The 16,374-nt window shown below is 36.5% G+C and overlaps 1 protein-coding gene across 3 annotated transcripts; it reads left to right on the forward strand.

Moving 5' to 3' along the window:
* The first annotated feature begins 2 nt into the window (after positions 1-2).
* DBF4 (DBF4-CDC7 kinase regulatory subunit) lies at positions 3-14,366 on the forward strand. 3 transcript variants are annotated; one of them, XM_079300056.1, is made up of 12 exons: positions 3-316; positions 1,416-1,594; positions 3,396-3,590; positions 4,703-4,753; positions 5,308-5,377; positions 5,518-5,594; positions 7,036-7,066; positions 7,337-7,379; positions 8,870-9,001; positions 11,426-11,540; positions 11,843-11,970; positions 13,136-14,366. In XM_079300056.1, exons 1-12 carry the CDS (start codon positions 271-273, stop codon positions 14,193-14,195), a joined length of 2,127 nt encoding a protein of 708 aa, XP_079156182.1. In that variant the 5' UTR covers positions 3-270; the 3' UTR covers positions 14,196-14,366. The 3 variants fall into 3 exon arrangements, with proteins under 3 accessions (XP_079156182.1, XP_079156181.1, XP_079156183.1); XM_079300055.1 differs by having other exon boundaries at positions 139-316; positions 7,334-7,379; positions 13,136-14,364; XM_079300057.1 differs by having other exon boundaries at positions 152-316; positions 1,419-1,594; positions 7,334-7,379; positions 13,136-14,364.
* Positions 14,367-16,374: the final 2,008 nt, after the last annotated feature.

A 16,374-nucleotide genomic window follows, 5' to 3' on the forward strand; every position in this document is an offset into this window, starting at 1 on the left:
GCGAGGAGAGCAGAACCCCGCCACTCCTCCCCCGCCGCCCGAGCCAAGGCCGCCGAGCTCCGAGCTCCGTGCCCCGGCTCCGTCCCGGCTCCGTGCCCCGGCTCCGTCCCCGCTCGCCTTCCGCCCGCCCCTCGGGGCGGGGCCGGCCCGCGCGGGCAGTTGGTGAGGGCGCAGAGCCGCCGTGCCGAGGCGGGAAGGCGGCGCGGGGCGGCTGAGCCGATCGGGGGTGCCGACGGAGCGGAGCACGGCACGATGTGACTCCGCGGGAAGATGAAGCCGAGCGCTGCCGAGGCCGCCGACGAAGGAGCGCGTCCCTGTAAGCGGCGGGGGGCTGTGGGCAGCGCGGGGCAGCTGCCGCCGTTCGGGCCTTTCTTGGCCGGGGCCGCCATCCCGGCTGGGCTGTGAGGCGCCGCCGCCCGCCTCGTGCCGGCTCCGGGCCCAGCCGCCCTCGGGCCGGCGCTGCGGGCGGGGGCGGCTGGAAGGGCCGTGGCGTGGCTTGGGGAGTTAAACGTGGAAACGTGCCCCAGTGTGTGGGAAATGGTCGGGCTGCTGCCTGGCGAGCTGCTCTCGCCGCCCCCGGGCAGGCTTCCCTCGTATTTGTATGGGGGCTCCTTAGGCCCGGGGTGTGGGAACGCGCCCCCTTTGCGAGAGAGACTCTTCACTGCTATTGCAGTCCTGCTAACCAATCTAATCCAAACTTTTGATTATCCCTGAGAGGTTTAATATGCGGGCTCCAATATTAATTCCGGTGTTTGGAGTGTTAATTTTCGAACGGCCCTGGCATGTGTGTGGTGAGCATAACACCATATTTGATCCGTGATCATCTACAGAATTTTCCTTGCACGCTTGCTTATCATCCATCTTTTCTGTTTAGATTCTGGATCAGTTACACCAACCTGTGTATCTTCATTTTCATATTTTTCTAGGTGTTTATCTTCCAGATCCTACAAAACTGACTGCTGTCCCTGCGTTATTTAGTGTGCTCATAAACCTTACTTAGAGCATTGTGCAGCATAAAAAGTTGTTCTGCTTCCTTTCCTAAAACTGTTTCAGGGAGAGGAGTACTTAACACAGGGATTGTTGTGCATGTTGCCTTTTTGTCTCCAGTAGAGGCCCACTCACTTCCTGTAGCAGCTCTCATTGTCTTGAGCTTCTCTAAGAGAGAAGCAACTAGGAGTAAGTCAGAAAAACCAGTGTAAAACCAATATGTGGAATTGTGCTTTAAGCAACCTAGTGAAAGGTGTCCCTGTTTATGGCAGGCAGGTTGAAACTAGATGATCTCTGAGGTCCCTTCCAGCCCAAGCCATTCTATGGAAGCTTGCTCCATCCATTTCCATAATTTAAGAATTTTCCCTTTCAGAAATAAAATCAAAGTCCAGTTCTGTTTACATTTTTGTTTGTTTGTTTTTTTCCAGCAGATGGAGTACAAGCAAAAACAGAAAAGATAAGATCTTCCCTGAAGAATGTGAAAAAAGGCACAGGAAAGCCAGAGAAACTCAAATTTAGGCCACTCACTGGGAAGGTGTTTTACCTCGATATCCCATCAAATGTGATCTCTGAAAAGTTAGGAAAGGACCTCAAAGAGCTGGGAGGGGTAAGTTAATAACAGAGACTTATATGAACCTGGAAGAAAAAGTGCATGTGTAATGCCATTTTGTGTTCTTAGTAACTGCACTTTAATGTTACTTGTAGTTATCTAAGATGGGGTCTTATTTTTCTGTTTTTGTCTTTAAACTTCAATACAAACAAAGCACTTGTCAACAAATGATTCTGTGGGTTCTTAAGCTGCTTTACTGATTGGAACAAAAGTTCTTACGAGGAAATTTAGTTTTCAATTGATTATTCACCTGGCTTAAAATTTTATCCAAATGTATTAGATTTCATTGTTTGAGGTGATTTTTCTTCTGTGCTGTATTGACATGTTTACATGTTACAACTAACAGTGTTCAGCTGAACCTAAAGAGATTAAAGAAAGAGTTTTGTGTTTGTTTTCTGTAAGTCAGTAACCTCACAAACTAATTTTTGCACAGACTATCTTAGTGTTTTTGAATACTCTTATTTATATAATAATTTTATAAGTGTCTTACTAACTCTTTTTCCTAATTCTCCTTTCTGTATGGAAGGAACTGTTTGATCCAAGCAAATACAGGATGTAATAATAATACTAACTGCATATTACTAAACACCTTTTAAGCACAGAGGCAGAAGGGATCTGCTTAAATTGCTAGCTGTTCTGAACCTTGCATTGGCAATGCTTCTTTGACCTCAGAGGGACACTGAGCAGCTTTGAAATTGGTGCTTGTAAATCAAGGTGCTGTCTGTAACCATAGTGCCAGTAAAGAATACCAATAACACAGTTTTGAGATAAGTGCATTGTTTTACATTTAACATCAAAGAAGTGCATGCTGTCATTTGTCTTTCTCTCTAAACCAGAATTTAGGACTTCATATGTGAAAAGTAAGGTCAGAACTCGGAGACTGAAAAGGAAATTTTTTTTTGTCTTATTCTGAGGAGTAAATGCCTCAACCTGAGGTGCTCAAGGTGTCATGATCAATTACCACATGTTCCCTTGTTACTTGTGTGGAGTGCACTTAGAAGTGCCTCTCTCTGTATATCCTGTTTCTGTAAAAGATACATAGAGCAGAATTGGAAGTCACAGTTTCAAGGTGATTTGTGCTTTCCACTCTGACTAGTGGAAAAGAGGAAAATACCTCAAACTATGAAATTACAAGGCAGATAGCTGTTGATTGCTCTGTGATTAGCAATGAAAAAGACTGAAGGAGCGAAATGAGAATAAGTGTAGAATAAACACATTTTTATATTCCTGAGTATGAGAATATGAACCTACTTAAGACTTTACTTTTTTGAGAAGTGCTATGAAAACAGTAGGTGTGAAACATGGTAGCTATCCTGAAATTTTAGTTTTTCTGCTGGTTCTAAACTCAGTAAATTACAGTTTCTTGTAGATTGTAAATTACAGTTGCAAACACTTGCCTTTAAGTTTATCTGAATGCTTCTGTGTAATTTCTGTTTACTAAAATTAGAGAGAATTTTTTTCCTTAAATTAGTCTGCTATTCCTTAATGCAGTGTTTGCATTCTTGTAATTGGAAAGTATTACAGGTAGATAATGAAAAATAGTTATCATTAAAACAAAGCAAAGCTGTTTTGATAATGATTACAAAATTTAAAAACTTGAAATTAGAATTCATGACTGGTAAGATGCTAGTACAACTTAATTGTCATCCAGGTATTTAAAAAATATTTTCTTGTTAACTCAGTGTTTTTGAAGTTAATTTTAGTGGTTTTATCACTTTCCTTTAAAATATTCTATGTAAAATTGAGTTACTGGTCTATTGTCCTGAGATAATTATTTGCCTTTTATCTTTATATTTAGAGAGTGGATAGTTTTCTTAGCAAAGATATCAACTATCTAGTGACTAATAAAAAGGAGGCAAAATTTGCACCAGCTCTTGGCCAGATTTCTCCTGTTCCTAGTCCAGAATCTGCACCTAATGGAGGAAATGGTTCACCTCATCCTAGCAGCCGAAAAGATCGACATGATGGAAGTTCGTTTAAGATAGTAGATACAGTAAGTTTCTTAGCAATAATTCTGCAACTCATGTGCAATCCATAGAATATGCTCTTAAAATTTTTCTCCTATTTTGTTTCCTAAAGGTGGCAGCAGTTCCTTGGGTGAATAAGGGCTTTTCTTTCAAGTATTCTTTTAAATTTATTCAGGCTAGATTGTTAACTAATTCAAACTAATTCGGGAAATTTTTTGAAAGTAATTTTACAAAGGATCCATTTTTGCAAATAAGCAGAGTACACTAAAATATGTTCTAATGTAGTATATCTCACTTAAAACACTGATGTCATGTTTGACAGCTGGATCAGGCAGTTGATGACATCCAGTGATTCCTGTCTCTTTAGCAACATAGCCTATTAAAATCTGATTGCTTTGATGTTGTTAATGCTGATATCTGCAGAAACACACTCTGGTAGTAGTAGGAAATAATTTAAATTGAGCATTATGAATATAAATTTTTTCTGAGCCCTTTCTTAGGGGATCACATTAATTGCAAGAGTTAGTATCTGAATTTATGCAGGTTTATGTGAAGTTTCTTACATGTGCAAGTCTTGTGTTCTTTCAAAATACAGTTGAAAATAATTAGCTGTACTATATATAGGGTGCTTATTTAGAAACACAACCAGGCTGCAGGCTGGTCTTTGTATTGCATGAGTGAGGTCACTTAATTTTACAAACAACCTGGATAGGTTAAGACATCTCGTTATGAATAAACAGCAAAAAGTAGTAAAAGGAAATGCACTGGTCATAGAAAAGCAGGGGATAAGGCTGAGGCTCTGATTATATTCATGACTATAATTTTCACAAGCCCAGCTGATGAAACCTCATCTTTTGGTGGGTGTCACTGACTGCTTATTCCCACCATCTGCTTTGTTCCAGCACTACACTCCACATTGCAGTGGCCTTTTTGGCTGAAAATTATTAGTTATTGGGGTTGTTTTGGTTTTGGGTTTTTTTCATTTTGACTGTATTAACCGTAACTCGTAAGAAAAATGTACGTAATTGAAAAACCAGTGGTAGAATGAACAGGAGACCCTGTTGGCTAACATATGTATTTGTTAAGAGCAATGTATATTATCTCTCTTCACTACAAATGTGTTTCTGTTTTAACATAGATACGTATGAGCAGAGGAAAGTCCTTGGTTGAAAAAGCAATCAAAGAACAGGTAAGCCAAATAATCAACGAACTTGTGCTTCAGAACCTTGGTGGTTTGTTTTTCTAGAAAACAAGCAGTAGCAAAAGTGGTCTTAGTGGTTTTAGAGAGAAGTCAATCATGGAATGCTCAGCAGAAGTTGAGGGATTGTCCCAAATGAAGTGTCAGGTGTGTTTTCTGGGTACTTCCTGAAGAATTGAAAGTCTGTGGAGTCTTAAGACGAGTAGTAAAATTTGTCAGGTTTGCTAATATAGCTAGCATTTGAGAGGTGCTCATGAAGTTATATATTAACTTCACTGTCTTCAAATCTTACTATAAAATGTGACCATAAAAAATAGGTTTGGTTTTCTGAAGGTTAAATGTATTCTTTTGATGGTGAGGTGCTGTAATACAGAGAGAGACAGAAGAGGAGTCTAGAAGAGTATTCTTTTGACTTGAAGCAAAGCATCTGCATTTTAATCTCAGCTTTCTTAATACATAGTATATTTGTAATTTTTTTAAGTAATTACTATGTGGTATTTAAAATTACTAATACTTTAGTAATATTATACTAATATTGCTTGCAGGACTTAATCCCCTCTGGTAGTATACTGTCCAATGCCCTGAGTTGGGGAGTGAAGATACTTCATATTGATGGTAAATATTTTTATTAAATGAAGCCTGACTTGAATGTGTAACACTCATTTTACTGTTCTTTTGTTGAATTCGATATACTAAGTTATGTCAAACAGTCAAAAATTAAGTCAACTGAGTATCATTCTCCCACTTTTTGCCAGATGTTAAGAATTGCATTGAACAAAAGAAAAGGGAGCTCTATCTAATCAAAAGAGCAGGCAGCTCTTCTAAAGATGTGGTAAGTGCCTCTCTGCCATTTGTAAAATTGTCATTTGTTTCATTAACTAAGAAAACACTAAGTACTAAAGTACTAAGTACTGCCTGCTGCCAAGCTTGTAGATTTTATTTTATTGAAAGTATTTATCATTTTCAGTTTTTCACAGACTTGTATGTCTTGTGGATTGATTTAAAAACCATCTTTGGTAATACAAAGTATTTGTTACAAAGTATTTGTTGTGTATTTCAATGTTATTTAAAAATAACATTTAGTAGTATTAATTCTGTAGTGTGTAGAGCTGTGCTCTTGCAAAAGATACCTAAGAGTCAGAAGAGCTGAACTGTCTGAAATTTCCATTCTGCCTGCCTCATAAGTAATTGTCAAAAATGAAAATGTATTGTTGTTTTAGTGTGATGGTGGTGGCTACCTTGTCTTGTGTAATATTGCCTGTGATAGAGTAATTGGAAATTCTTCTATTTTGGAAAATCATAGTTGTGTTTCCTGATGAAGCTGTCTCTATAAGGAATCTACAATCCTTCCTTCATAGACAATGAGTATAAAGCTTCTTGAAGCTATTTTGCCGAGTATGTGGAGCCGGCGAGTGAAAATTCCCTTTTTTCAGGTTTTTAGTTTATGATGTAGTGAGGCATTAAAGCTTGTAGCTCCTGTTTGCTCCATATGCAGTTACTTTGTAATTTGCACAATTGTCTAGTTTAGCCATGGGGCCTTATAAGTAAATGGAACCAAACTACACAGCATGTGTTACATTGTTTTGGAATGTAATACTTGCTAGTCATATTCTCAAGACCACGTAAAATCCTCTGCCAAATTATCCCTGTGTTTGTGAGGTTTGTTTCAAATAGTATGAAATGAGTTTGTACTTTTACCAGAATCAATTACATTTAACAGCTGATGCTTGAGTGTAGACGTCTTTCTGAAGACAAAGTATTCCTCTAAATTTTAGTTTTCATTGCTGAAAATAATAAGAGATACAGCCTGTGTAAATCCATTCAAATGAAAATAATTGTTTTAACTGGAGATACTTGCTGTCCTACAAATTTTGGTGGCATTTTGCAGCTTGCAGTTAATTAGAATTTACAAAGTGTCATAAAAATGTTGTCTGTATTAAAGACTGAACTTTCAACTATGGCAAGGTGTTTGGGGTCAAGAGAGCAAGTCTATAAATTTTCCTTTCTGGGTTTCTTTGTTTAGATTTGCTTCTAGAAAAAATAAATTGAGGCATCTGAAGGAAAGCACTTATTTTTTTCCGTGCAGTCTTTGCGAAACATGTTATCTTGTTCAAAGTACTAATGGGCTTAGTTTCCTGAAAAATTCATCATGAGTATATGAAGTCATGATTAACTCAGGGAGACTCTCATAACTTAAATTATCTACAGCTAAATCTTTAAGTACAGTGCAGAATAATAAAGGGATTTTATACCATCTCTCTTTTTTTTAATAGGGAAAACAAGTTACTGCTCAAAAGTCAAAAAGTAAGTACTTCAATAATTGTAGAGGTTTCTGGCTTGACTTATTTTGTGAATGCTTAAAAATGTGCTGCAATTCTCCTGTGGTCAAATATACTGCAGTTTGTATGTCCAAGAGAAGCATGTAGAGAAACTTTGTGGAAATCAAGAGTTTGTCAAAACCAGTACATAATGAGTTCTAAAAGAAAATCTTCTTATTTATTAAACTACTGGAGCAACTTGATAAATGATGAGAAGTAATTCTCTATTGATTTCCTTTTCTCCCCCTTTGAGCAGGTAGACTGAAAAGTCCATTTATCAGGGTGGAAGATAGGAGTCGGTAAGTGTTCTCTTCATGTTTTTAGTAATGTAATTCTCAAACTGAGTAATTCAGAATTACTTGAGGGGGTGTGTCCTTAAATCTCAATTGCTTTCACCTTCATGTCTTCAGATGTGAAGTGTACTGCCCACTTAAAGGTACATACAAATGTCTTCAGCCACCAAATGAGATTGAGCAAGTAGTAGTATAGAAGGGAATATTTGCAGTAGGTGATAGAAGGGGCAAGTTAACAGGTAACTCTAGTTTGTAGATCATGAGAGTGATTCTTTGGGTTACTTCCTACCAAGAAATGAAAGGAAATCCAGAACCTTTGCCTCTTTCCTTAGATCCAAATCCTGTAGCCCAAAAAGACCAGTGAAACTACATACTGAATTCCACTCCTGTAGTTCAGTCTTGGAAGATTTCAGATTTCTGGTCCTATCAGTCTTTATTGTGTAAGAAAATGCCATTTAGCCAGAAGTTGAGAAAACAATGAATTGTAAAAATAGTTTGGTTCTGCACATCATAATTTGCACCTTTAAATTCCTAACTAACTTCTGAGTTTTGATATTGTTTAGAAGCACTAAGTTCTTTCACCTGATTTCTTGTGATATTTTCCTGAATTGAAAAAAGAGATCTCAGCCTGGTTGTACACTGTGAATTGGTGCAATAGGCATGAGGAACATGAGGATAGTGGGGAGAATTGGATCAACAGATTTGTAAGGAATTTGTATATAAATATATGTGAATTTCACAATGTAGTGGAATACTAAACATTTGAAACATAATGGTTTTTAATGTTTACAATATAAGTAACAGTTCAGAATCAGAAGGTGATGTTTTGCTGTTGCTGTTTTGTTTTCCAGACTTTCTCTTACAGTTCTGCCTCGGTAGCTTATAATAGTAATGTGGGGAAAAAGTCAGACTGAACTCTGTCATCAGCATTTCAGTCAAGTAGTTATTCAATATGGGAACTTTTGACATGTCCTATTTTAAAAGTTCTTAATCTCTTCAGAGCATTGGTATGGTTACTAGTTCTGGTATCTCTGAAAGTACAGTGATGTACAGGAATACTATTTTTCTGAAAAATGAAAAAGTCAGTTCTTATATTTTGAATGGTGGATTGACTAATTTTTTAAAAAGAAAATGACCAAATAATACATTTTTTAAAAAGCATTGAATGTTGGGAACTGCTGTAGCTACTTCTCAGGACCACAAATGCACTATTGTCCAAATTCTTGGGTTTATTGGTTACCCAACTCACAACAACTAATAGGCACACAAGTCATATCCCAAGTAACATTTAAAACAGCTGTTGAAACTGAAGGCAAGTATCAAAAAAGGAATGAACGACTTATTCTAAGATATTTGTCTGCTTAGCATTCTGTGTATGTAAAAGAGAAACATTTTTTCAAGATTTTGGACCTGGAGTAATGTATGCAAATAAGCTTTTTTTTTTTTTTTTTTTTCATTTTTGATGGTTCTCATGCCCTTGTTTTGTCTCAATACAGCCAGTACCGACCATTTTATCTGCAGTTACTGAATTTTCCATTTCTGAACTATTGTGTTCCAAAGCCATATAGTCCATTTGAGGTGGAGAAGAAATATCCTTCTGGTCAAAAGCAAACTCAGCCTAAGGAAAGGTTTGTTGAAAACTTTATTTTATTGAGGTGTGGATAGAGGAAAGGATTGTTCTCTAAATTGTTCCATAGCTGATTGTGTTTTAAAATAATTGTTTGTCTTCTATTTTTCTGTGCTATTTAATACTATGAGCCCTGTCTTGTCTGATATATTTTCTGCATTGTTGGTGTCTCTCTCTCTATCTGTGCCCTCTTTATCCTGTTTTTAGTCCTTTTTTGGGACATATAGGTGCATGCATCCAAAAATGTGGCCTTCCCCTTTCACTGTGGCTCAGCATAAGATTTTTTGTTTACCTTTCTCCCACTGGTTTCTTCTCTTTCCTCATCTTGGATATGCTGTTCAGTAAGTATTTCACAGGAAGTGGGTTTCTTAAGACTGTGTCTTTGTAGTGCTGAAATAAGTAGTTGAATTTATTAAAGCAGTGATACTCAATTATGGTGTTGATAACCATTGTTGATAAAGAGCGTATATTGTTGATAACGTATAACAATTAGGTAGACTGCTAATATTGCTTGAACTCTTCAAAGATGAAAAGTGCATGCCAGCTGCCCAGTAGAATTGCAGCTGGCTCTGCAGCAAATGTTTGTGGTACATTTTGGCATTCAGGCTCTATTTGAGTACTACAGATGCAGTTAGAACTTAAGCAAAAAATGAATTTTATTATTTGAAACTAATTAAGAGCCTTAATTAACTAGTTTTTCTGAGTCAGTGTGGAGTTTTAAATTTGTTTCTACCTAGGTTTTTTCATTGACTTCTAAAATTGATTCATGTGAGAGACTAAATATATTTAAGTGAAGAGTAGATTTGTTCTATGTGGACCTTTCTATATTTAGTAAGTTGCTACTTTTCTGTCCTTGGGGCTGAAAACTTACTTAGCTGTGATACCTGTTCTCTCTATTAAGTGGCTTCTCCACTGTTCTGTCCAGTCTTGACCATAACACAGTGTTAGAGGTTTCAGCTGTTATTGCCTTGATGCTTTTTTGGTTTTTTGTTTGTTTTTGTGGTTTTTGTTGTTTGTTTTGTTTTTTTTTAATTGCAAGGAAGGTAGTAGAATGAAAATGCAAAAACCATATATTGCAAGGTTAGTGCTGTATTAAAGTAATTTCTTGTTGTGTCTCTTCAGAGGATGTTGGAAAGGCCCATTCTTTTTAAAGCATTAAAAAACCAAAAACACAGTTTTTGTTTAGATTGATTAAGGAGTATGGTTTATTAAAATTTTCAGGATTTATGTTTGAATTCCTAATTAATATTTCAGTTGGGCACATACCAAACAGACATTTAGGTGGGAAAATGTTTCATGCTCAGCCGGTGATTGTGACCAATGTCAGTTTTGGGAGAGAGAGAGGGGAATGTTCAATTGTTTTGCCTTTACCTGGGAGAAAAATTTTCTGAATCAAAGTTGTTAGTTGTACTTGTTTCTGCATTGGGCAAGACCTGCAGGCTTATTCAGTGTTCAGATGATCCATTCTATTGCTTCTATCCTGCTTTACTGGTTCTCTGTGGGTTTTACTCCTTTCCAGAGGGAAGGTGTGAAGGCTGGTGTAATAGTTAAAGCACACACTAGAGTGCCCTGTCCTGGAGAACCCAAGAAATGGTGGGGCAGGGTGTTAACAATACTATGCTTTGTAAGCTAGAGATTTTTCAAGAGAGATTTTTAGATGTAAAGTCCTGAGCTTACGTCAATGCAGATACTTGGTAAAACCTGTCAGTGATTTTTTGGCAAAACAGGGAGATGGAACTATTCCTTCAAAGTAGAAAGGAAGTAGAGATTGATGACTTTGCATAACTGCTGGCATATCAATGTTAGGTGGTTTAATAGTGGATTGCAGCAAGCAGTAGTTCTTCCCAGATGAGGATTCTGAAGATCATGGAGCAGCTGTTGAAAACTTCTTTGTATATTCATGTCCAGGAAGAACTTCAGGTTCATTCTTTTACATTCCCACTTACCCTTTACTTAGAAAAACAGGACAAAATGGCTTTTGGTCAGCATATTCAAAATTATGTATAATCAAAGGTGGGTGTTAAAATTTTTTTTTGCTGTTTCTAGTTTGGATTTTATCAGCTGTGTACAGAGACTTCTAAATGTCCTTTGATTTTTATTTGTTTAGCAATTTTGTATTCTTTATTCTTAGTCAGTGATAGTAGTACATCTGTACTAACCTGGATGTTCTATGCTTATGTGTAATTCCACTGGGTCTGCCTGTCTTCTTGCAGTAAACATTTCTGGGCTTTGTTTGTTAGATTTTAAATCTATGCATAAGTCTTTGGGTTTTTTTTTAAGGGTTGACTAAAATAATGTAAATAGTTTAAGGGGAAATAAAATTTTGTTTTGGAGGTTTTTTTAAGTTAGTAAGAATGAATATACTGTGAGGGTCAAGTTGAGCACTCAGTTCCATGTTTAAGACTCATTAATATTCTCTTAACAGAAACAAAATAAACAGTGAAAAGGATTGTGGAATGCCTCCTCCACTTCCTCAGAAGGACAAAAAAAAGAGAGGATATTGTGAATGTTGTGGGAAGAAATATGAAGATCTGCAAACAGTATGTGAAATGTCAAGTATATGCTTTGATACCATTATCTCTTTAATGTGGTATCACCAGAGGTTTATCTATAATTTTTAATTTTTAAATATTTTTCTAAATAACCAGAAAATTAGTATTTTTTTCCCATGTTAGAAGTAGTAATTAAGAATTACAACATATCTGATAGCTGAAGGCACTAGTAATTCATGTCTTAGCGATGCAGGTAGTAAATTAATGGTATTTGCTTGCTCCTTGTACTATTGACTTGTATATTCATGTGTGTAATATTAGATTTATTTCATGCTTTTTCTTTATTGCAGCATCTAGAAAGTGAGCGGCACCGAAATTTTGCACAAAGCACACAGTATAAAGTTGTTGATGATATAATCTCAAAGTTAGCTTATGAGTTTGTTGCATACAAAGATGATGATACAAGAAAAATAAAAAGGTGAGTTATATGTTGTAAATTCTGAAGACTCCAGGAGTCAGGACATTGAACATAGTTCTGAAACTCCTGATCTCAATAGAACAGGATAAATTTATGGTTTTAAGGCTGAAATAAATAATGAAAACTTTCAATGAGGTTGTATGTGGCAAATCAGTTTTATAAATCAGAACTTAGGGAATAAAAAACATTAGAAGTGCAGATGACAGTGCAGTGAAAGAAAGATGAGACTGAAAGTTGCTAGAAGTTGTCCTACTTATCTTCAGCTCCTGTAACACAAAATCTACTGTACTGAAATATTGCTGACAGAATGACAGCAGTGTCTGGACATCTTGCTCTGAATGCTTTCTGTCATATTTAGTAGTCTAAGGACAGCAGATTAGTCAATCTGGTCTCCTTGCATGTGAATAAACTTCTCACCTATGCTCTAAACCTCTTTGCTTCTGTGCTGCCTGTGCAGGACAGAGAAAATAAATGTTCCTTTCTTTGTAGCTCAAGTGCTTGAAAGGATAAAAAAAAGTTTGTTTGGTGTCTTGGACTGTAGATGCCAGGATCTTTGTTACCTGAAGCAGTAACACTATTCAATGTTGCTCTAGTTTTTTGGAAATGAGTCAGGAGATAAGGAGTAACTTTCTTGTTTATTTATTTAAAAAACAGCAAATAATGAAGAAATAAATATATTCTTAGTGAAATCAAAGGAAATGCAAATAGAACCAAACAACTGATAGCATAATAAAGCAAGTCTTTATTTCTTTTGTGATATCAAAATATTCAGAGTTGTTAGGCTTGAAATCCTATCAAGAAAATCATGTTAATTTTGTGCGTATATATCGCAGAATATTTGTAAATATTTATAGTCATTGCATTATATTCACTAACTTCTTTTGTTCTTAATGCCACTGTAAATTGAGATTTACTGAAATACTAGTCTACTTGTGTTTTTAAAACAACTTCATGAGCTGTAGAAATCAGTAGGAAAACATCACAACTATAAGGCACTCAGCTCCTGCAGAAATAGTGTGTTACTACCCTAAATAGATCTTTTCTTGAGGAGTAAAAACAAAAGCTCCTTTGTCAGTTCAGTTGCTTTTCTAGAATAAGTTGCATATGGATTTACATTGCATAGGGCTTTTTATGTTTGTTGACTTTTTAAACAATTTCATTGTAGGACAAAATGTGGCACAGGATGTTTTTCTCCTATCATTGGAAAGATAACCAGATCAGATGAGCTGAAAGAGCGACTGAAAAGGCAGTGCATTGCTCTGAAAACTTACTCCTGGAAAGATACTGCAATGCAGGCGCTCAAACTCGATCGCCAGCCTGCAGAAGTACAACCAAATTCTGTGCCAGTATCTCCCCCTGTTTCTGCATCTCTCTGTTCAGTTCTTTGTCACCCATCACAACCTTCAGAACTAAAAAGTAAGTTCAGAATTCATAACGAAAACATTGAGACTGATAGCTCCTGTGCTGTGGAGTTAAGAGAGACTGTATCATCAAATTCCATGCAACCACCCCTTCAGAAAACTGACAAAGTGTACACAGAGAACTTGTCTCGAGCTTCTGAGCCGTTCAGCAAAGATATACTGGAACCAGATGCAAGTAAAAAGAATGTGCAGTGTTTTCAGGAAGGAATGGTTACTTTATATCCTCATACCCAAGTTACAAATTTTAGTGAAAAAGACAAAAACTTAATGCAGCAAAAACGAAAATTAAATAATTCAGTAGTTCTACCAGCAAAGTGTTTGAAAAAAACAGATGCCAATCCTACGTTTGTCAAGAAACATCACGATTTATGTGATAATCATCAACAAATGCAGCACAATGTCGTTCTGGAGGCTGAGGTATCTGATACTGCTGTGAACAAAGAACTTAATGCATCAGCTGCCAGCACTGCCCACAGTTCACCGTCTGGAAAGCTGCACAGGAAAGTGAACCTTAACTTGAGAAGGAATAAAAGAGAAACCCAGAAAAGGAATATGGAGTTGTGTGTAAAGAATTCAGATAGACTGTCAGTTTCTGATGAGAAGAGAAGCACTTGTAGCTTACCATTGCAGACCCTATTGGAGTTATTCCAGACAAGTGAAAGAAACTCAGAATTTGGAGGTTTTTCAAGTTACACTGAGAACAAATGTTCAGTAAGCATAAATGATACATGTGAAGGGCAGAATGCAAATGTTATGTGGTCGTTATTTTCCTCTTCATCCTCATCTCCATTTTTTGGATTTTAATACTGGTTTATTTAATATAATGATTTTAAATTTGACTTGAAAATTTAGGATTCTATTCATGAAGACTTAAATTGCTGTATTATATGTACAGATTATTTGGTTTTCAGGTTTTTTAATGCAAAAGCTTCTGTATATGTAAATATTAAAAATAAAACTATGTTTGGCTTTGGTCACATGTTTCAGGCTTTTTTTTTAAAGGCACTGCTTTATTGTGTCTGGTAGAAGGCTCTGACGCCACATTTGGATTAAATGAATTGCTAGGCAAAGCATGATGCCACTGCATTTAGATAGAATAATTTTCTAAAATCATTGACTATGATACATTTCAAATAACCACATTAAAAATAACTGGATGTTCCACTGGAAATGAGGTAGTCTGTTATTCACTGATTACTGATGTTTTGCAGGCTTTGGTTGCTTCCCTTTTCTGTTTCTTCTGCTGCTTTAATAGACAACACAGGAACAAAGATTTATTACATTCTTGGACTACTCTGATGTATTATTAGTAAATTATTGCACTAGAACTAGCTAGCTCTATTGTGTATTTCAACTAATAAGAAAGCAGTTAGATGTATATATTTTCATTGGGGGAAAACAAACTAACAAGAAACCAACAGGACAGGTAGGTTTCTGAATGATTTGGGTCATTTGTTTGATTTTTCTTTCAAAGTAGCCAGTCTTTTTGGATTGTCTTTTCTCAGAAGCTGAGTGAAAGACACAAGTAAGAGTTGGCAACTCTTTTTTAATGAAATGTCTTTACCAGAGCTGATTTCTTTCAGGATTTCTGTATCTGTAAATCATGAGAGGGCATAAGTATGAAATTACAAGAGACAAAGCTTTATTAATAAATGTAGAGTGCCTTAAGGTCATATAAGAGATCTCAACCACAGAAATTACTTTCATTAATTTTTGCATAAATTACTAGTTTGCATTTTCATCTTTTTCCCATTTAATATTCTCAAACTTAGTGCTCTTACAATTAAAGTTCTTTAACGTTGCAGGCTACTATCTGTCCTTTATAAGCTATTTTCTGTGAGGGCTAGTAAAGCTGCTTGGAGTACAGGAATGGGTGGGGAAAATGATGTAAAATTCCTATATGGAAGGTATGAATTGGAAGCTTAATGATTAAAGTAGCTGCTGAGGGTCACCTTTAAAGATGACATTCCCCATTCTTCTTACAAAGTAATTGCATGTACAGTCTGGTGAGGGCTGCTTTTGGCTTCTCCATCTTACTGGTCACTTCTGGCTTGATTTACAATTAATTCTGATCTGAATTCACATCCAGAAAATATAGAAAGCCATTACAGAAATGAGCAAAATTTGCATTTTAAAGAGGAGTTGATATTGAATGTACATATCTGTATTTATTTTTGCCTGTAAATTACCAGTATGTCATAGCCAAGGAGTGGGACTTAAAAATAGAAGATTGGAGCGATTACTTTGTTCTTCATTTTGAGTGACACTAATGATAACTCTCTGGTTCAGTGAGTTCAATATATTTTAGGAACAAGTGTTTTGACTGTTTTTCTTCTACTGAGAATTTTGTTTGGTTGGAGGTTTTTTTGTTGGGTGACTTTTTTGTTGTTGGTTGGAGTTTGTGTGTGTGGGTGGGTTTTTTCTAGCTTTTCTAGTATTTCTTGCTTCTGCCTCCTTGCTTCCATCCTTGGGCTCCTTAGGTGGTGGCCTGGTGGCCTCCAGATGGGATGTATGTGCCTGGCTAGTGATACACATCAGGATTGCTCAACATTAAAGGTGAGTGATAGAAGTAATTCTACTCATCAGCTAAACAGTGTGTGTGTTTTGCATATGATTAAATGCAGTTCTAGAACGTGTTAGCTCAAAAGGCACTGCAAAGAGAAGTTTTGAACATGGAATCTGGCTTTAGAATCCTGAAGGGAAAAAACAAATGGTTTGTCATTAAAATATGAAGGCTATTCATTGTAATCCAGAATAAGATAGGAGAGCCACTGCTACTGAATGCAAAAAGCAGTTCTAGTCATGATGCAGATTTTGTTTATTGGTCACTTTAGTGTGTGTTAGAGTCCCCTTTGTAGTATGTTCAGTTAGCATCACGAGCCACAGTAAGCCTATTAACTATTTCCAAAACAGGTTTACTCAGCATATTTAATTATTTTAATATATTTATTATCTTTTAAGCTTGTTTAAAAAAAATTACACA

Source organism: Erithacus rubecula (assembly GCF_903797595.1).
Source record: "Erithacus rubecula genome assembly, chromosome: 3".
Taxonomy (NCBI): Eukaryota; Metazoa; Chordata; class Aves; order Passeriformes; family Muscicapidae; genus Erithacus; species Erithacus rubecula.